The 21,715-nt window shown below is 46.5% G+C and overlaps 1 protein-coding gene across 2 annotated transcripts; it reads right to left on the minus strand.

Moving 5' to 3' along the window:
* Positions 1-3,381: 3,381 nt before the first annotated feature.
* Positions 3,382-5,900, minus strand: LOC136488772 (uncharacterized). 2 transcript variants are annotated; one of them, XM_066485602.1, is made up of 6 exons: positions 5,565-5,900; positions 5,268-5,441; positions 5,010-5,081; positions 4,167-4,292; positions 3,984-4,076; positions 3,382-3,720 (listed from the first exon to the last, which is right to left on the minus strand). In XM_066485602.1, the coding sequence occupies exons 1-6, from the start codon at positions 5,764-5,766 to the stop codon at positions 3,647-3,649; spliced, it is 741 nt and encodes a 246-aa protein (XP_066341699.1). In that variant the 5' UTR covers positions 5,767-5,900; the 3' UTR covers positions 3,382-3,646. The 2 variants fall into 2 exon arrangements, with proteins under 2 accessions (XP_066341699.1, XP_066341694.1); XM_066485597.1 differs by having other exon boundaries at positions 3,975-4,076.
* Positions 5,901-21,715: the final 15,815 nt, after the last annotated feature.

The following is a 21,715-nucleotide window of genomic DNA, read 5'->3' on the forward strand; positions in this document are numbered from 1 at the left end:
CAAAACTAGGAATATACAGCAGCATAGTAAATTGACCATAACTAGTGATTTACAAATCCAAATGACATGCACCAAGACAATTTGGAAATCTTATGAAATTGCCTAGAATTCATTTTCAGACCTCATGGCAAGATTACAAATTTTACCAGACTGAAATCACATAACAACAGAAATCTGTCCTCACAAGACAGAGAGCAGCCAAAACTGGACTCAAACTAAGAACATCCACATCTCCTAAACTACTTGGCCAAATGTCACCAAATTTTAACACAAGCTAGTTTAGTAAGTTAACTATAACTTTGGTATTCACATGATTCCCAGAAAACCAAATTATCGTAGTAAACTTTGCAAAGTCCTCAGAACTGTCCAGAAAGACATAATGCAAGAAAATAATTATTAACTTATGTTACAAACACATAAATGGATAAAACCAACTTTACTAACTCATCACACATATCAAAAGAACACCAGAAAGTAAGGTGTTTACCACCAATTCATTTCTTTTAATGCCTTTCTTAATTTATTTAATTATTTAAGAGGAATAATAAACATATATGAAAACTACACCATTTAATCTACAACAATTATAGTAGGTACTACATGCTCCAAGTAGGTTACTGTAAAAATTTACCCAAAGTTACTAATAGAAACATCCTACACAAACATAACAAGGCAGCAAGGCTGATTTTGGCCTAAATTAGAAACCCTATTGAAAAGTGTCAAACAATGGATTTAATATTTTTCTTAGCATCTTAAAGGAACCAGGACAACCTCCAATAAATTTCATGGGCATTGGATTCATAGATTAATTATTAAAATTCACACAAGGATCATCTAATGATAAAAGGGAAATTAATAACTCAAAAACTATTTATGCACTGACTCTGAAATTTTTACCAAAGCTTCAACTCGTCAAGAGGAGATCACCATCCAAATTTCATAATTTTTGGATCCAAGGAACTCTAGATATGAGTTAAGCAAGTTTGCATCCATTTAAAAACACATTTTAAGTTACAATTTAATTCTTCCAGAAACCTTACTACAAGTGCTCATGTTATATTTTTACGAAATACTACACTTCACCAAGATCCTAACAAAATTGGAACCACCCAATTTGGATCTACCAAACTCCAGTTATGAATTTTACAAAACAGCATCAAAATCTACATTTAAATCACCAAAAACCTAAATATGGTTCACTGACGCGCGCGGTCCCACCGTCCAGAGGGAGCAAAGCAGAGGAGCGGCAGTTGACCCGCGCTTGCTCGCCAGCAGTGAGGACTCTGACGAAGCCAAGGGCACCGGCGTGCTCGCCTCGACGAGATGCACCTAACTATGCCCCCCCCCCCCCTCAACCGCTACCGAGCTCTAGCTAGGACGGTAGAGGGAATCCGACGGTGCTCTGGCGAGGTCCGGCCATGTAGGGCGCGGCTAAGCTCGGTACAAGCTTCAGGGCTTGTGGGGAAACTGATGGAGGGTAGAAAAGGGAGTGAGAGGGCTCCGGTGGTGGTCGGCCACGGTGAGCTCCAACTCCGGCGAGGTCCGAACGGCGGCGGGAACGACAATGCGGCCACAATCGAGGTCGGGCGGCTGCGCGGAGATGAGGACGTGATAGAGGAGCTCAATGCAAGGCTATGGGCGATATGGAGCGAAGTGAGACGCAGCGGCGAGCGCGCGAGAGCTCAACGGAACTCTCAGCGGCCATGGCGCTCCACCGCAGGGAAGAAGAAATACGGCCTCTACCTTGACTCTCCGGCTCAACGGTGAGGTGGACGAGCTAACGGAGACTACTATGGAGTTGTGGGCTAGCTAGAGCGAGCAACGACACAACGCGTGAGGGTGCATGGCTCGGCGGAGCAATGGCGACGGTGGCGGCTCCGCTTTCTTGGTGCCTCAGACGCGCGTGAGAGGGAGAGAGTGAATGAGAGCGAGAGGGAGGGCAGACGGACGCGGCCTCTTGCCGTCGACAGCGGACAGCGGTGCTAGGCCGGCCACGGCGTGTGGCGGCCACGCGGCGGCAGTAGCCTGTGGCCGGTCGGCCACTGTGCCAGTCTGAATTTTTTTGATTCAGTGTTCATCGGTGCCGACTGACAAAGCAAGTTCCTTGCTCCATAACTCCTAAATCGTGATGATCTAGCTCATGACGTAGTTGACAAAGTTGGGGATCTAAGTGAGGACTACAACTTTGCCAATTAGAGCTAGAGTTGGTTCGGCCTGGTTAGGGAGATACAAGGCTCCAAATATCGATACATGAAACTGAAAATCAGCTCTTAGACTTGGAAAAATTTCTAAGTCTCTAAATAGCCCCCAAAACTGACTTGTGGGCCCTTTTTGAGCATGTTCAGCACATTTTCATGAGATCGTCATAAAATAACTTTTGTTCCTTATAAAATTTCCTACAACTTTGCTTAAGGGTGCATAGCCATGCAAACACTCTAAGTTGTACTTTTTAAACAGTCAAACAAAAGAGCTCTAGGGATCAACACAAGTCAAACTATTACTTGGAAGCATAATTAGGCAATATGGTCAACATGAACATTGTTCCTAATGACATTCTAAGTGTAGCTAAGTTGTTTAAGAGGACATTTGACATGCATTAGCATAGACCACACATGAGCACACACAAATGCTAGCATAAAATCATGCACTTCAAATACAAACACATATGAAATGATAACATTCATCATGGTATGATTCTTATGAATGAGATGATGATGCACATGCTCATGTGCATGCAAGTGTTTTAATGCAACCATAACACTAAGGTGTTACAAAACTAGCTCTTGGAGCCGTTGCAGCCATCCATTCGAGTTGGGAGGGGGGTTCTCCTCCTTTGTTTCTTTGCACCAACGACTAAAGATATGCTGCCAAATACTTGTCAAAGCCGTTAGTCCTTTAATTATGTGGTCAACATCACCAAAACTCACTTAGAGCTTGATTGCACTTACAGCGAGCCATCTTGGCTCCATCAGAGGATACGCGTGAGCATACCTAAGACTGCTCTGGAATCTGAGATGAACTGTGCTTCCACCACGATGCAGAAGAGTTGGACGCTTACGCTGGCCCTCCTCGTTTCCATGGCTTGTATTTGAATGAGTGGTGTCCTCATCACCCTGGGAATCAGGCCTAGGTCGGATGCTGCTGCCTCTCCTGGTCTACCTTTCTTCTCACCACCAAACAGCAACAGCAGCATCACTTTGTGAATGTGTACTTGGCTTCACCCCAACTCGTCAGTCGAGCAACAAAAAGCTAACTAGCTAGTTAATTATATGGTGTATATACCTGTTAATACAAATTAGGAATGACACGAATTAAACCACACGTTTTGCGTTGTGTAAGAAGGGACGACGATCCCATAATACCCGTTGTGTGTTCACAACTTCACATCCGAGATTTTTTTTTGTGAAGTCACCAAATAATTGGTCGTGGTCGTACAGAACAGGTGTTTATGTACACATAATAAGATCAATTGTACACGTACAAGTACAATTCTTACGAGACTCTCGTTGGATCCGTAATAAGGGGCGGCGCCGAAACTTGACAGCGCAGGAATCTTTTTCGTTCCGTTGTAAACAGTGCCACAGTACACTCCTGTATAGGAAGCTCGTCCCCGTGCGCTCGATCGGCCGGCCTCGTGTCGTCGTGGCTACACGACCTGAAGAAGAAGAAGGATGGCAAGCGAGAGCAGCTGCTGCAGTAGGCGCCACGACGAAGCAGAACCTGCACACATTTACACAGATGAGCGCGCGATCAGTAAATCCACAAGAAGCTTTGTCTCGATCGTGTTGGATCATGCACGTATATATATGTGATAAATGATCGATGAATATAATTAATGGCTCAATAAATCTGGCTCACGAATACGATGATCGATCGAATCGTGCATGTGATGTGATGCGCGGAATTATGTATGCATTGCCATTAGGATTATTACAGGAGGCGATGATGAAATTGCCTTTTGGGGGCGGACGAACCGTGATTACCGGGTGGTGGTGCTGTTGTTGATGTAGGCGTCGTTGGCGATGGCGCCCCCGTCGGAGTGATCCCCAGCTTCGAGCAGTCCGCGCCGAAGGAACCTACGTACAAGTATAGATATTAATATCTCATCTCAGATACTATATATTTATTATATATATATATATATATATAATATAATATACACATACAGTTCTTCATGCAGGGGAGCATGTTGAGGTTGAGCAAGTTGGTGCAGCCCTGCTGGCAGACGCAGGTGTAGCTCATGCCGTCGCCCTTCTTGCACTCTCCCGAGCCGCAGTTGACGAACACGCAGGCTGCACGGAGACGTACGTACGCACAGCAGAAAGAGGGAGTGAGAGTCAGAGAGCGAGAGAGTGATCGATCAGCATGCACGTTCCATCATATTGATCGGATAGTACTCCCTCCATTTCAAATTATAATTTATTTAACTTTTTTTACTTTAAATTTGTCAGCTCGTCTTATTTAAAAAATTTATGTAAACATAGTCCAATTTAAGTTATTTTTGAAAAACTTTTGTTAATAAAGCAAGCCACAACAAAAGAAATGATATTTAACAAATATTTGAATAAGACTAGTGGTCAAATTTAGTGTCAAAAAAGTCAAACGAGCTATAATTTAGAACAAATTTAGTATATATATATATATAGTATATTCAGTAGCCAGTTACAAAATAGGTTATTACGTAGCCACCTCCATTTACGATAATTTTATATAGTAATTTACGATAATGTCAATACATATTTACGATAGTTGGGTTACTATAACACATAGGGATATTTACTATAACGTTATAGTAAACCACTTAGTAAAGAGTTAATATAATCTCGTAAATTAACATAGTAATTATCGTAACTCAAAGTGGCTACAGAATAAGTTATTTTGTACCCAGCTAGAGAGTAGTATATATATATATATATATATATATATATATATATATATATATATATATATATATATATATATATATATATGTATGTATGTATGTATGTATGCGCGCGCTATATACTCACGGTCCGTGATGGGTATTCCCTTGGGCGGCGTCAATAGGAAGCTGAAGTTGTAGCACGACGCGTCGAAGGTGCCTGAAAATTAAGCAACAACGACATATGCACGATTATATATATAGTATTATTAACTGCTGGCAGCTGGCTAACTATGTATTTATTTAGGAGCAAGTCTCGTCTCCTGGATCGGATCGGAGGAGAGGTTCAATAGTTCAATCATGTAACGTACACCTAATTGTCGTTAGTAATGAGGATCGTACTTACAGTCGGGGATGATGCAGGGCGCGAAAGGGAGGACTGTGACGTTTAACAACTTTGGCTGCTCCCAGCCGGGGTCGCAGGTGCACTTGTAGCCGGCGGTAAGCAGGGGGATGATCCCCGGCACCTCGCTGCAGGTGCCCTTGCCGCACTCGGCCGTGTCGCAGATCGTGCTACTGTCTGTGGATGCATCATATCATACTTCATACCATGCGTTTGTAAGAACCACCGGCTGGCCGGCCGGCGTCGCGAACGCGAATGGATCGGATCGAATCGGACGCAGAATGAAGAGGAACGACTCACTGCCTGTTGCTGCTGCTACTCCAGTGGCGGTGCAGGCAAGCAGCAGCGCCGCCGCCAGGAGGAGGAGCACCACACCCGGGCTCCTGCTGGCCACCACCACCATCTCGGCGAGCTGCTCCGCGCTGCGATGCTTGTGCTGCGATCTGCAGGTCAGTAGCACTCTGCAGCAGGTAGGTGTGTGCGTGGCTCCGGACGGACGCATGCCAAGGAATGCCGGCGCGAGGGACGTACATATATATGTGCCCCAAGCTAGCTACGTAATAAATAGGTGCGCGCGCGGCCTTGGGCGTAACGACGACGATCCGCATCTCCGCCATACATATAATATAAGCGAGCGAGCGGCGCCGATCCATCGCAGCTGGCAAGGCAGCGCGACGGCGATCGATATATGCATGTTTATTTGCCCAACGACAACGGCGATACATCGCCTTCCATCGTCCTGGCCTCCTCCTAGGACTTGTCACCTGGACTCGTTCGTCGCACCCGTGAAACAGACAAGTGTTTGGACGCATCCATCTTTGCCTTTGCTTCGGAACCTTCTGTTTTGGACATCAACATGGCAACATGCACCAGACATCGATCAATATAATGCTACTATCCAAAGAAGAGGCGCGGCACCAACACTCACTTTGTTTATAAAATTTCTAGCTAGCCTAAGTAAGGACCCCATGAAATTAGCGCCAAATAAAGCCTTACATCGTCAGGCATGATTAGCATTTATCCGGCCCCATGCACAAAAACTTGGCCCAGAGGACAAAAACCTTTGGGCTCGTTAGGACCCATCCTGAATTTGGTCCGTCCAATAAAACCCATCATGGAGTCCCGTGGGCAGACTTCGGCAATAGTACACCATCAGCCCAAAACATTACACGCGCTTCGTTTCGCCTTGCATGACAGTATGACACTGTTTCAGGGGTGCTAGGCTGCTAGCGTACATCCGCCCATGCGACGGAAACATCCGTCCTGCAGGTTTCCTGCCCAGCGCGCCTAAAATCCAGAGGGTAGCGCGCGGGCTGATGCTGCCATGCTGACCAACGCCCACCTTCACCCACGTCAGCTCAGCTGTAAGGTTACGCATGCAAACGACTTTTAACAAACTAGAAAAAGTAAGAACCGCTAAACCAAAGATCCAAATTAAATTCTGATTATACCATCGGATTTCTTGCAATGAATTCTTCAAAATCAGATCTCCCATGGATATATTCAGATAAAATTTTATTAATGAATATTTATCTTACGAAGATAGAATATTTTGTTTTATTGAACATATATGATGTTTTAGGTTCACAGAACAATGTTCCGTCTTCGTAACAAAAATATTCTCATTTTAAAAGAACAATATTCTAGTTTTAAGCTCATGAAATTGGTATTATAATATAGATAAAAATAAATAAATAATAATAAAATCTAGAGCAAAGTCTAAGGGAAAAATGAAAACACGTAATAGAGAAAAAATTAAAAGAACATCATATTGGTATTTTTCAAACATCCGAAAATATACTATAGAATATCACATGTATACTAAATGAACATCACTAAATAGACCATAGAACATCACTAAATACATTATAAAACATTGCATCTATATTATGTGAACATCACTAAATACACCACAGAACATCGCTAAATACATTATAGAACATCGCATATATATTACGTGAACATCCCTAGATACATCATAGAACATCACATATATATTGTGTGAACATAAAGAAAAATATCATAGAACATCACATGTATACTATGAGAACATCACATGTATATTACATGAACATCGCAAAAACAGCATAGAACATTACATGCATACCATGTGAACATTAAAAAATATCACAGAACATTACATGTATAACACGTGAACATAAAAAACATAGCACATCACATGTATACACATGAACATAAAAAACAACATAGAACATCATAAAATTAATAAGAACAGAAAAGAAAAAGAAATAAAAGAAAGATAAAAAAAATAAACACATAAAACATAAAAATAAATTAAAATAATGAATGATTCATGAAAAGAAAAAAGGAAGGAAAGGAAAAAAGAAAAAGAAAAAAATAAAGAAAGATTAAAATATAAAAAACATGAATCAAAGAAAAAAATAATTATAAAAGAAAAAAATAAGAAAATAAGAAAAAGAAAAGATACAAATAGAACATCATATGTACGACACGCGAACATAAAAAATAATAAGAAAAGAAAAAAATAAAAAATAAAAAATAAAAGAAGCAAAAAATAAAAGAATAATAAAAAACATGTAAAACAAAAAAATAAAAATAGAAAATGAGGCACGAAAAGAAAAAAATAGGAAGAAGAAAGAAAAGAAATGAGAAAAAATAAAATAAAATAAAATAAAAGAATAAGAAAATAAAGAAAAAAGAAGAAGAGAAACTAACGTACACGTACCTAGACATGGGATCGGGCTGCTGCGTCGGGCTCGGATCTCCAGCGAGTCTTTCGACGGGAAACGCTCGGATCTCCAGGGAGCCTTTCGGTGGGAAACATGAGGCGGGAGCGTTGTTCGGTGCATTGATCCGGTGCGGCCATTAGGCCCAGAAGGTTTCCGCTGTTTCAGCCCTCACCCAGCAACAAGTTTGTGTGGGGTAGAGTGATTGTAATTGTGGAGGCAATTCGAAAAAATTCTCTCCATTTTCTCATTACCCCTTCATTTACTCCTCTCCTAATAAAGGTACATTTCAGATTTATAACAATCCTAAATCTTAGCTACACATCCTAAAATTGTATAGCAAGAGTAGTTGAGCCTGAGCCCACACAATTATCGCCCTAAAATTTGATGGATTGTCTCCCATTTTATCCAAATATATCCTAGTTTGCTTACCTATGAATCCAGCACACATAGCTCCATTACAAAATTGCGAGACATTTATAGGACAACCACTACCCCAAACAAATTATTTCATTCCCTACGGCATGTGGTACTCCCCTGGTCCCATACCTCGAGTCACGGGCGCTACCACTTCCCTAACGTATGTGGCAAAACTGAAGCAGAAAATATCTACATCGTCGGGGACACTCTACATGCCCATAAAAAACTAGACCCGCGCGCTCTGAGCCCTGGCATGGCTCATGTGTTAGAGAGAGGGGCTGCAAAAAAATGACACATATAGAGGTGCACCCTGCGCAAGTAAAATATTTACCCACCCCTTAGGCCTTCCACAGCGTGAGTGCTGTCTAATACTGTTCATTTCTACCAACTCATAGTGATGCTTTGTGGGGGTATGACCCCCGATACCCACAGGGCTTTACATGGGTTGAGTCACCAGGGGAGGCCCAGCCCACAATACTACACCGCGTGGAGCACGACATAGATCAGCATACTACGCAAGACTGCGTGAAGATTCTTGGTGATCAAGGATGATCTATTCAGATATGCTAGATCCTGTAATATTTGTAACTTTCTATCTTGTAAACCGACCAGGATAAAAAAAACTGATCTGTAATCCTACCCTCGGGCTATATAAGGCAGGTACGAAGCCCCTCATTTTCATCTGATCATACACAATACAACCCACTGAAAGACACAGGACGTAGGGTATTACGCGAACTCGGCAGCCTAAACTTGCCAAATCATTGTCTCTTTCATTCTATGTCACTATCCGGTTTCCTCATGCGCACCTCCACCGATTCATCTACTACCATGGGCATACCCCTCGGTAGACTGCCGACTAGATTTCATCGACAATGGCGCATCAGGTAGAGGTTGTGCGTGCTAAATTCATGGCGAACCAGATGGTCACCTTCCCGAGTTCCATGGCCCTTCCCGAGCCAGGCTAGATCTTCACGGACGGATCCATGACTTGGGTCATCGGCCCCGACGGCAATGGGGAGATCGTGGAGGCAGTGCAGGATCACCATGTGCCGATTGCGCCAACACCTACAATGACATCTCTGATCCTAACGCCCCGCCGCTGGGTTAGGAGATCCATCAGTAATGATGATCTGATCGCATACATCAATCGAGTCACAGACCGCCTAGCGGAATGTCAGCACCTCGTAGATTCGGTCTAAGATCAATCTACAGCGAGCGACAAATTTCCTGCTCGGCCACATCATTCAAGACGGCTAGATTCTGATCTGGTGGTCATGACTACTCCAGAAGGGTGCACGGCGTGGCGCCGACCACTTCCTACTACCGACCTATGACTGGTCGATTACGACGCTCTGATGGAGGACCTACCGAAGCCCTACCCCTTTGGGCTAGAGGGTGCGGGATCGGCGCACCAGAACATCATCCACCACCTCTTTGTCGACCACATCGAGCGCGACCACATCACCGACCTCTACATGATCGACGCAACTGACTCCGGTCAGCACGCGCCTGTGGTCAACATGGTGGCTATTCGCTAGCTCTTGGATGATTCCCCTCTTCTAACTGAATCTCTCCACAATGTTCTGAACGAGAGCCTCGACGACTATTCTGACGGCTCAACCAAGACCGTATCAAGCTGCCCTACTTTCACTCTGGGGTTTGGGGGTATGATTTTCCATGTCAGCCAAGACAGCGTCACCAAGGATGGCGAAACCATTGAAGAGCATGAAGCTTGTCTAGCAAAGAATGCCGATCGCCAACATCATCGAGATGTAGAAGCAGCCCAAGGTGCCAACGGGGATGGTCACGGCCCACCCCACCATTAATGTAATCTGGAAGAGGCGTTTGACATGGTGAGTGACCAGCCAGTGTACTAGACTCCAAGCGCTAATCTAGCATTCGCTTTCAATGAGCTCGACAAACTCCTTCACACTCTAGAGGTCAAGAAGGCTCGAGCACATATCATAGCCATGCAAGTACAAGTCAACGAGTTCTAGAACGATGCCACATCTTATTCCACTGCATTAGCTCATAGCCACCGCTCCCGCCATGATAGAGGAGGCCAGCATCATGATGCCAAGGGCCCCCGACCTTAGTCTATAGGTCCCTACCTCTATAGAGGATCCAGAGGCAACTATGAAGCTCATTCACGCCACGACAGCCAGCCTCCGTACACCAGGGAGGTTGGGGTGGCAACTGAAACCAGGAGATCAATCAATCCCTCTATCATGACCTTTGTGACCACATCAACATCGGCACAGATGTCCGTGGTCACATCAAAAACAGTAGGTCCACATGCTATGAAGCAGAGATAGAGCGCCACCGGCAATTCAACCAAGAACACCAGGGATTTGCTGCCCATCAAGCACCACTCCCTGCCAGTGCATCAAGACTTCGCCCCTTCACAGAAAGGCTTTGAGCCGTCCAATGGCCTGTGGGTTTCAAGGTTATTGGTGTTAACACCTATGATGGAAAGACCAACCCCGCTCTATGGTTAACTCTATATGAGATCACCATGAAAGCCATGGGCAAAGACAAAGACGTCATGACAAACTATCTTCCCATCATGCTTAACCAATCTGCAAACAACTAGCTCCTTAGCCTGTAGGAGAACTCCATTCGATCTTGGGATAACCTCAAAACAATTACATGGCTACGTGTAAGCAACCCAGCACCAAGTATGACCTGGAGAAGCTTCATCAATCCTTCGGGGACTCCCTGCGTGACTTCATCAGGCGCTTCTCGGAGAAGAAATTCTATTCCCAACATCATTGACGCCAAGGCCATCGCCGCTTTCACCAAAGGGCTCTGGCATGAGCAGCTCTGTGGCAAGCTATACTACAAGAGGCCCACAACCATCGGCAAATTGATACAAACAACAAATGGATATGCCAATGCCAAAGATGCCAAACGAGCTACCCACTCCGCTCACCACCAGCGCTGCGATGACGACCACATGGAGATAGGTGCTACGATGACCAAGACCGTCGTCGTGATGATCAAGACCACCATGATGACCACGGCCGCCGCTAAGATGACCATGAGCCCTGGCATGACGATTGCCCGGATAGCTTGAGAGGTAGATAAGGCCATCGTCGCCGACCTAATAACTCCATCAACACCGTTAACGCCTATGCCAAGCACACCTATGACACTGACTTTGGCAAGCTACTAGATGGCCTATGCCTATGCACAAGGATGCCAAGCACACCATGCGAGAGTGTGGAGGCCTGAAGACAGCACTTGGTGGCGAACCATCGAAGATGCCACCATGACGACGATGAGACCGAAGACGGTCAAGGCGGAGAACGAGACAAGAACAAGGGCCGCACATACCAAGACCGTCACCACCATCTTTGGTGGGAAAGCTATGTCCAAAGACAAGCGGGAGCAGAAGCTTGTAGCCCGACACATCATGTCGGTCGCTACATATGATGGCCCCGTCGCTGACCCCAAGTACCTCAACTGGTTGAAGCAAACTGATCACCTTCTCTAGGGCTGATCAATGGTTGGACATCCCATACCCAGGGCATTTCCCACTTGTCCTTGATCCCATAATCAAGGACGTGCGCTTCTAGAAGGTCCTCATCGACGGAGGGAGCGCCCTCAATGTCCTCTTCGTCGGATCTCTAGTGGAACTAGGGCACAAGAAAGAAGACCTCACCCCCATGGACTCTTCTTTATGGGGAATCATTCCTAAAAAGGCGTCCCTACCCTTTGGACAGATTACACTGTCGGTTTAGTTCAGCACCACCAAGCACTTTCGTGTCGATTACGTCAACTTCCTCATTGCTAATTTCAACACAGCATACCATGCCATCCTCGGCCGACCAGCTCTTGCCAAGTTTATGGCCATGCTGCACTATATGTACCTGGTGCTAAAGATGCCAATGGAGAAGGGGGTCCTCTCCCTGCGCACCAACCTCAATGTCGCCTACAACTATGAGAAGGAAAGCTTCGTGCTCGTCGAGGCAATTGACATCTCCATCTGCATGTAGGACTACATCATGACTTCATAGCAGATCTCTCTAGAGGACCTAGAGATCACAACCATGGAGGCAGCCCAAGTATCAACCAAATCCAAGGAGGTGAAGGAAGTGGCCCTCATCCCCAATGACCAGTCTAAGACTACTCAAATTGGGGCCGACATCGAGCCTAAATAGGAAGACGCGCTCGTCAGGTTCCTAAGGGAACATGTTGATGTGTTCACATGGAAACCTATGGACATGCTAGGCATACCTCAGGAGCTGATCGAGCACTCCTTAAACATCTTGGTGATGATTCGCGCAGGACAAAAATGAGGCCATTAGGGTACAAATAACCCGGCTCTTAGCTACCGGCTTTATTAAAAAGGTGTATCATCTAGAGTGGCTAGCCAACCTAGTTCTTGTAACAAAAAAGAATAAAGAATGGAGAATGTGCGTTGATTACACTGATCTCAACAAACACTATCCTAAAGACCCCTTTGATCTACCTCGCATTGATGAGGTCATAGATTCTATAGCCAGTTGTGAGCTCCTATGCTTTTTTAGATTGCTGCTCTGGTTATCGCTAGATCACGTTGAAGGAAGAAGACCAGATCAAGACATTGTTTATTATGCCCTATGGCGCCTACTGCTACATGATCGTATCTTTCTTGCTCAAGAATGCGGGTGTGACTTATCAAAGAGCCATCCAGCGCTGCCTCAAGGACTAGATCATGAAGAATGTCAAGGCTTACAGCGATGACATGGTAGTAAAGTCTAAGACTACCAACACCCTCATCACCGACCTCAACAAAGTTTTCAAAGCCTTGAAAGTATACTGTTGGAAGCTGAATACCACTAAGTGCATTTTTGACATTCCATCTGGTATCCTGCTAGGCAACATCGTTAGTCACCGTGGCATCAAAGCCAACCCAGAGAAGATAGCGGTGGTGACCAACATGAAGCCACTGACCTACGTCAAGGACGTCCATAAGCTAACAAGGTGCATGGTGGCTTTTAGTTATTTCATATCCTATCTGGATGAAAAGGGACTCCCCTTCTTCAAGCTACTCAGGGCTCAAGAGAAATTTGTCTAGTCAGAGGACGCTGATAAGGCATTCGCCAAGCTCAAGCGGTTCCTCACCACACCTTCGATCATTATCACCCATAAAAGGATGAAACCCTACTAATTTACATCGCAGCGAGCAACCGGGTAGTCAGCACCGCCATCATTGTTGAACGAGGAGAGGCCGGACAGGCATACAAAGTCTAGCGCCCAGTCTACTTCATCATTGAGGTCCTAAACGAGTCTAAGACTTGCTACCCCAAACTCCAGAAGCTATTGTATGCCATCCTCATCACATCCTAGAAGCTCCATCACTACTTTGACGTCTACCACATAGCGGTAGTCACTGAGTACCCACTCGGTGACATCCTCTACAACAAGGAAGCTAGCAGCCGCATCATTAATTGGGTGGTCGAGCTCGGCACATATACCATCGACTTCAGGCCTCGCCACACGATCAAGTCATAGGCGCTCGCCGACTTCATCACCGAGTGGACGGATATGCAGACTCCTATCCTGGTCGACCACCCCGAGCACTAGACCATGTAGCTTGATGGGTCTCTCAACCTTGACGGCACTGGGGCAGGCATATTTTTCATCTTGCCATCAGGGGATAAGTTTCGCTATGTCCTCCGCCTACACTTCTGAGCATCTAATAATACTGCTAAATACGAGGTGGCACTTCATGGTCTCTATATAGTTGTCGAGCTCGGTGTCAAACGCCTCCAGGTGTATGGCGACTCCACACTTGTCATCAATTAGCTCAGTAAGGATTGGAATTGCACCAATGAGAAGATGGACGCTTACTACGCCATGATAAGAAAGTTAGAAGACAAGTTCTACGTCATTGAGTACCACCATGTGGTCTAGGCTGACAATCAAGCAGCCAATGAGCTATCTAAGTTAGGGTTGACCCGGGCCAAAGTTCTAGCCGGAGTGTTCATCTAGGACCCGGTGACACCATCCATCAAGCAAGGGCAAGAAGGCATTGAAGAAAAGACACCTGCCGAGCCGTTAGTTGTAGCGGTCCCTAGCCCAAGTAGTGATTAGAGGGAACCTTTCATCAAATACCTCACCACTATAGATGTCCCACCTAACAACATAGAGAGAGAACGTCTTACCCACCGCAGCAAGCATTACGTCATAGTAGAAGGAAAGTTATATCACAAGAACGCTAAAGGAGAAGTACTCCAGAAGTGCGTCTCCATGGAAGAGGGCGAGAAGATACTCAAGGAGATCCATGTCGGCACCTACAACAACCATGCGGCCCCTAGAACACTGGTCAAAAAGGCTTTATGAGCTAGTTTCTATTGGCCCTTAGCTGTAGCCGATCCTGAAGCACTTGTTCACCGATGTGAGAACTGTTAGTTTTTCGCTAAACAAATCCACGTCCTAGCACAGGCCTTCCAAATGATTCCTGCATCGTGGTACTTTGTATGTTGGGGACTAGATATGATCGGGCCCTTCAAGCCCACACTAGGAGGTTTCCACTAGGTCTACGTCTGCATTGACAAATTCTCCAAGTGGATCGAATACAAACCCCTGATCCAAGCTGCAACGAAGAAAGCAGCTGAGCTACTTGACGACATCATTCACCGGTTTGGCCTGCCGAATAGCATCATCATCGACCTAGGATCCACGTTCACTGGTAGCAACTTCTAGGATTTCTACAACAAAAGATGCATCTCAGTCAAGTATGTCTCTATGGCACACCCAAAGGCCAATGGCCAAGTCAAGCGCGCCAATGGTATGATCTTGGACGCGTTGAAGAAGCGGCTCTACGAGAAGGAACAAAAACATCTAGGCAAATGGCTCAAGGAACTATCAGTTGTGGTCTAGGGACTAAGGACCTAGCCTAGTCGTAACACTGGCATCTCCTCGTACTTCATGGTTTTTGGCTCTAAGGCCATGTTGCCTGCTGACGTCGCCTTTCAAGCACCTAGGGTGGAGAATTACAATGAGGAGAACTCTGACCAAGCTTAGCTCATTGAAGTGGATAGCTAAGAAGAGGAACGTCTAGTCACCTATGTTTGGATGGCAAAATAACTCGATGACTTATGAAGATACTACAACCGTAACATCAACGATCGATTCTTTGTGGTTGGAGACTTAGTACTCCATAGGAAACAGAAGACAGACGGGATGCACAAGCTCTCCTCACCATGGGAGGGCCCCTTCATTGTCAAGATGGTCACCCATCCAGGGTCCTACAGACTATGCGACATGGATGAAAGAGTGTCCCAAACTCTTGGCACATCAATCTGCTTAGATGTTTCTACCCTTCAAGCATTCATTTCAAAGATATGTACCTTTCATATTTGAGTATTCAATAAAGTTTTTTACCCTGATGTTTCTCCATATTGTTTTCTCCATGCTTTTCTGCTAAGTGATTCTGATTTTGTGTACAACATCTTAAAGATGACACACCAACTACTCCAAAAGCAAATACCCGAACAGACACATTGATGCTCGGATGTCTCCAGAGATGACCCTGTCTCTGACTTCTCCCTACATGTGCATGAGCGTTTGCCCTCTACGTCATGGGTGGTCGGCAGCAATTCCTTAGCGATGCCCTATTTTTCCCACACTCACACGACCCCTGCGCTCCATGTTATGGTTAGCTGTCTAGCTAGGGCTAGGGACTCAGCTATATACTACTGATCAGATGGTTTATAACAAATATAAACACAAACATACCACAATGACAAGTATTCTTCCTAATCTACTGTGTACTGCTCCCTTCACCGAATAGGTCGATGTTGCTAGCCAACCTCTTCGTCGATTCCTCTGCCTCATCTTCCAGCCTAGTGATTTTTGCCACATCCATCCCTCGAGCATACCTGGTCACCACTCACTGGAGGTCCACCAAAGGGTAGTGCGACTGTAGCTACGCAAGTGCATGCACGATGGCTCCATGGGTGATGCTACGCATGAACTCTTTGAAGTCTGTCCATGCGATCTAGCACCGGTCTACGATCGATCGAGGTGGCAGGTCTCTAGGCAGCCACTCTCCCCCTTTGGGTGGTTTGAAGCCAATGCAGCCAAGCATGGGCTTGATCCCTGCCTCCATCGCTTCAATCTTCTAGTCCCACGCTTTCACCTAGTCACCAAAGACCTTGAACTACGTGTGCGCCTGGTGCCAATACTCTGCAAAAAAGCAACCATGTGCTAAGCATGCGTCCAATGCTGTGCAAGTAGAAATAAATTGGTAAGTACACATGTTGAAGATCTTTAGTGACCCGCTCGGCCTTCTCCTCTGCCTCCTCCTTCCCCGCAGTCAGCTGCATGATGGCCTCCCAGGAGAGGCCGAGTTCCATCTCCAGTGCTATCCATTATAGCCAAACATCTCACAATGCTGAGCATTAACAAAACAAGATCCACAATCATACCTTTCTGCTGGTCAGTACTACGGCTAAGCTACTCAGCCAATGACTAGCTCTCCACCTCCATTTGTCGATGCTCCATCTCTAATGCTAGGACTTTCACTTCCAAATCTTCTCTGTGGTGGTGTTCTTGGAGTAGGCACGCTTGGAGGTCATTTGCCAACGCCTATAGATTCTTATTTTCCTCCAGCTTCAGGGCCTTCTCCTCCAGTTGCCGCCAGCGCTGCTTGGACACTTTCATGACATTCTACATAGAGCAAAGGGTCAAAAGCTTGTGATCTTCATGGGATATAATAGAAGGATTTTTAGCCTTACCTCAATGCGGCCAATCATTGCTGCTAGGTTGGTTCTCAGCTTCTTCATCTCCACACTTGTCTCCCTCTCCTCTAGCATTTCAACCTCCTCACCGCGCTAGATAATTGTGTAGAGGAGCTAGGGAGGCAGAGCGGGCTCCCGAGGAATTTCTTCAACTTCCACAGCAGTGGCCAAGGAGGTGCCTCCTTAGCCGCTGCTATGTTCGGACGGGTTGTCCGAGTCCTACCGCCGCTATCGACGCCATTGAGGCCATCGCTTGCTCAGCAACCATGGGTGGCTCCAGCGCTGTGCTGCTCGGCGCATCCCCTACGGCCCCTGCTCCTGCTCTAGTAGGATCAACTGACGTCGCCGCTGCGCTCCACAAATCCTCATCGCCGGGATCACCCTTGTCGTGCAACCCACCGCCAGGCGAGGTCGGTCTGGTGACTAGTGGCTCCTCCATTGCAGGGGCTGTTGGTTCCACAGCCGCCGGTTGCTCCATAGTGGGCACAACAAGATTTGCTTCCCCTTGTCCCTACTCAGTGTGGGAAGCTTTCGGTACATCCACATGCTCCCCGCCATTAGCAGTAGAAGCCTATAGGTCCTCATTTGATTCCCCACTTTGGCAAGCAAACATGTCATCAAGAAACAAAACAATGTTCTAGAGAAGAATTGTGCAGAAAGAAGGGAACTTACAATTGGGACTCCTACCGTGCTATTCAGAACCGGCGTGCTCGCTCGAAACTGCCTGGTCCAGCATCTGAATTGCCTAGCGTCTCCACTGCCGCCCCCAAAGTAGCCCACGCAGTCCTAGGGACTGCGGTGGCCACCTACACTACCGCTGCTTGTGTCATCCACATAGTCTCAGGGACTGCGATAGTTGCCCGGGCTGTCATGGCTGGTGGCACTTGTGCTATCACCGCCGATGTTATCCGAGTACATTTGGGCATCGCCTCCATGGCCTCCCACGTTCGCTGCCTCTCTTCTCCACCCCTGCTAGCATAGACGGCAGAGGTGTCATGACCCTTGGTGAAGGAGGCGTTGTCGGCCCATCATCGTTCGATGAGCTCGACACCACCAGCTGGCATCTTTGGGGCTGGGCAGTAGCCCCAATACTCACTGACCTCTCTTCACGACAGGATGACCCCACTGTTTTTCTTCTCTTCGAAGATGGCCCCTTGCCTACAGGCCGCTTCCCCTAGAGCTTTTCGTGGATAGGCGACGTCCTCTCATCTCCATCTTCGTCGTCAAGGTTGACCAAGCTATCCCCACTAGCCTCTGAGATTGCTTGACGCTAGGGACTGCTTGGCCAGGCATCAACACCCCTCGGTGAGTCAGCCAATGGCACCGCCGAGAAGCACACCGCTCGGTCCTACACATGAATCTTCAAGAACTTGAATGACTATATTGCAACAAAAAAGGAATTAGGCAAAACTAGAAAGAGAACCCTTGGTGGGAGGGTCCCTACACTGAAGGCCCTTTGCTGATCGTCGATCCTACGATGCCCCACAAGGTTAAACAACAATCCAATTCACCGCATGACTTCATGCCAGTCAATCGGCTTGAGCACCTCGCTGGTTCCTTCATTATCCCCTCAGAATTCGTACCCAGGGTGTGCCCTCTCCTTGCTAGGCTGGCATTGCCAAAAAGTGAAATTCATCATTACTATGATCCCATCCACCCTTCTCCAGTCGATCAGTGCCAAGAGATCTATCACTTGCTCCATCCCATTAACACCAGGTCTCTCCGACCACTTGGCGTTGCTCATGGGAATTTGATCAATGTCGCATGCCACATAGTGTCCCCCAGTGGCATGTAGAACCATCACTGCACCCAATACTTCACATTTTGTGTTCAATGGGGTGGTGATGTATTGGCCAACCATCTTGTCCCGAAGCTGCAAGTATGTGCTGACTATGATCCTAGATCCAGATCCCCCTTGGCTTTCAAACAGAAGAAGTGGTGGAAGAGATCAAAATGTGGAAGAATGCCAAGATAGGCTTCGCAAAAATGGATGAAAACAGAGACATAAAGGATGGAATTTGGGCCTAGAATGCAAAGACTAATCCTGTAATAGTCAATCAACCCACGGAGGAACAGATGGATCAAAACACCAAATCTGTGATAGAAATAATCTTAAAAACTACTAATTCATCGCCATGAGGACTCGAAAAGCTCTCACCGTGAGCCGGATGTCATCCTGCCATAACCCTATTGGGCAGCATGCCGTCCATCACCAACTAGTTGAGTGCTGCCTCATTGCTAATGGGCTCCACCCATTCCTCGACGTGATTGAGCTTGCATGATGCTCTACTCGAACCACCATGGTTTCTTTTGGGCACCATCTAATGGCAGAGAAGTTGACAGGTGCAGCGGTGTGGGTGTGAGGAAGAAGATGAAGTGGTGGAGAGAAAGTGGTGCATCGGGGCCATGGCGCTTTTATTATGGTTCGACCCCTGACCCTCTGGCTTCTAGGGTTTTTGGGAAACCGCACCCGCCGTGCTGCATTCTCTCCCAAAATCTTGGCGCGCCGCTGGGCCGCTGAGTGGGCCTGGTGGGCCACCGTGTCAAACCATGTCAAATGTGGATTGATGAAATGGAATTTAACGCTAAGCGTTGCTACGCCATGATACTTTCTTTCTCTAACCCTAGTACAAGATATCTTTGTAATCTTCCAGCAGGCTCAGGGACTATGTGTGTACACATCATCTAGCAATGACTGTACTATTTTTCTCAGCTAAGCTAGGAACTGGAACAACACTTCAATATCACTACTTTGGATCCTGGCACCATGAGACTACTTCACCTAGTGCCAGGCTTGGGGACTAAGTGGGCACACTTCACCTTGCGGTGAATGTGCTTATTTCTTGGGCTTAGATTTCTTCAAAGTGGCTAAGTTCCTCCACGGTAACTAAGTCAAGGACACCACATGACCGACTTCGATGCCTAGAACCTAAGCGGGCAAACTTCGTCCAAATTGGAGAGTTCAAATTTTTTTTCCACTTGAGCTCCTTACATCCTTCGGACAAACCTCGACTTCGCATAAGTCTGAGACTCGACTCCTAGTTGAATAGCTCAAACATCAATTCTAATAGCTCGGACGCTCGCCCCAACAGCCCGGACGCCTGACTATTTGCTTGGACATCTTCTTCAACAGGTTGGCTCCCAGTCAGACAGGCCAGAAGCCTGTTCCTAACAATTAGCAGCATGTTGGTCAGCTTGGACAAGCTCAGGACGGTGTTGCTCAGAGGATGTAAGGTGCTCGGGGACTAGCTGTGGTGGAATGACCCCCGATACCCACAGGGCTATACATGGGCCAAGCCGCCAGGAGAGGCCTAGCCCACAAGACTACGCTGCGAGGAGCACGGCATAGGTCGTCATGCTTCACAGGACTCCGTGAAGATTCTTGACGATCAAGGATGATCTGTTCGGATATGCTAGATCCCATAATATTTGTAACTTCCTATCTTGTAAACCAAACAGGATAGAAACAACTAATTTGTAACCCTACCCTCCGGGCTATATAAGACGGGTAGAGACCCCCTTGTTTTCATCTGATCATACACAATACAACCCACCGAAAGACACAAGACATGGGGTATTACGCCAAGTCGATGGTCTAAACCTGCCTAATTGCTGTCTCTTGCGTTCTATGTCACTGTCTAGTTCCCTCACGCGCACCTCCACCGATTCATCTACTATCATGGGTATACACCTCGGTAGACTGTTGACTAGATTTTGTGGACATGCTTCATTCAATTTCTTCCTACAGTGTGTAGCTTCACTCTTTTTTAGCTTAGTAGATCTCACAAAGAATAATCAATAGCACAACTAACTATGCTGGCTATGGCACTACCCGAGACAATCAGTCTACAATGAATAAAATACTCCTTTCTATGGTATGGGCACCGACGCACGTACTTGCTCCGCTCCCTAATTTCCTGGCATCGGCATCACTGCCTATAGTGTGAGAAGTGGTGCTTAAAAACTCTCTCTCCACTTGAAGCACCACTCAAGCGATACACTGCGGACCTTTCAGCGGACGGACTCTCTCCATCTCCCTAATTTCTTTGCCCTTTCTCTGCTCTCTCTTGGGTTTTGGTAGATGGGTGGTGGAGCATGGGGCAACACAAGTGAGAAAGCAACCATTGCGTGTCCTTGGGGTTCGGTGAGGTAAGTCCCTTCCTTCCCCTCTCTATGTCCCCCTCTCACGGCTTCTCCCTCTGCTTCCCATGTAGGGCCATGCATCATGGCAGCACGCAAACTACTTGGCATGGTGGAGGATTCTAGCCATGGTGGAGTATCCTGGATGTGGCAGATCCAGTAGCCGTGAGCCATCGATTCCAATGAAGGGTTGCCCAATGCCCCAACACAAGCAAGGTTGATACGGCCTTCGCTTTCCTGTGATCCAGCGAGGTGTGCCCTACTTTTCCTCACATAGGTCCATGGTGTTGAGGTTGCGGCCACGCATAAGGTACTTGCCCATAGGATTCGACAGATCCATGGTTTGGAGGCACCCCCTCCCCCATGAGATCCGCCTTCAACTTCCCCATTCAATAGTTAAGTATATGGCCACGGTAACTATCACAGAAACCCATCCCTGACAATTTTC

The sequence above is a fragment of the Miscanthus floridulus genome, chromosome 1 (genome assembly GCF_019320115.1).
Source record: "Miscanthus floridulus cultivar M001 chromosome 1, ASM1932011v1, whole genome shotgun sequence".
Classification (NCBI taxonomy): domain Eukaryota; kingdom Viridiplantae; phylum Streptophyta; class Magnoliopsida; order Poales; family Poaceae; genus Miscanthus; species Miscanthus floridulus.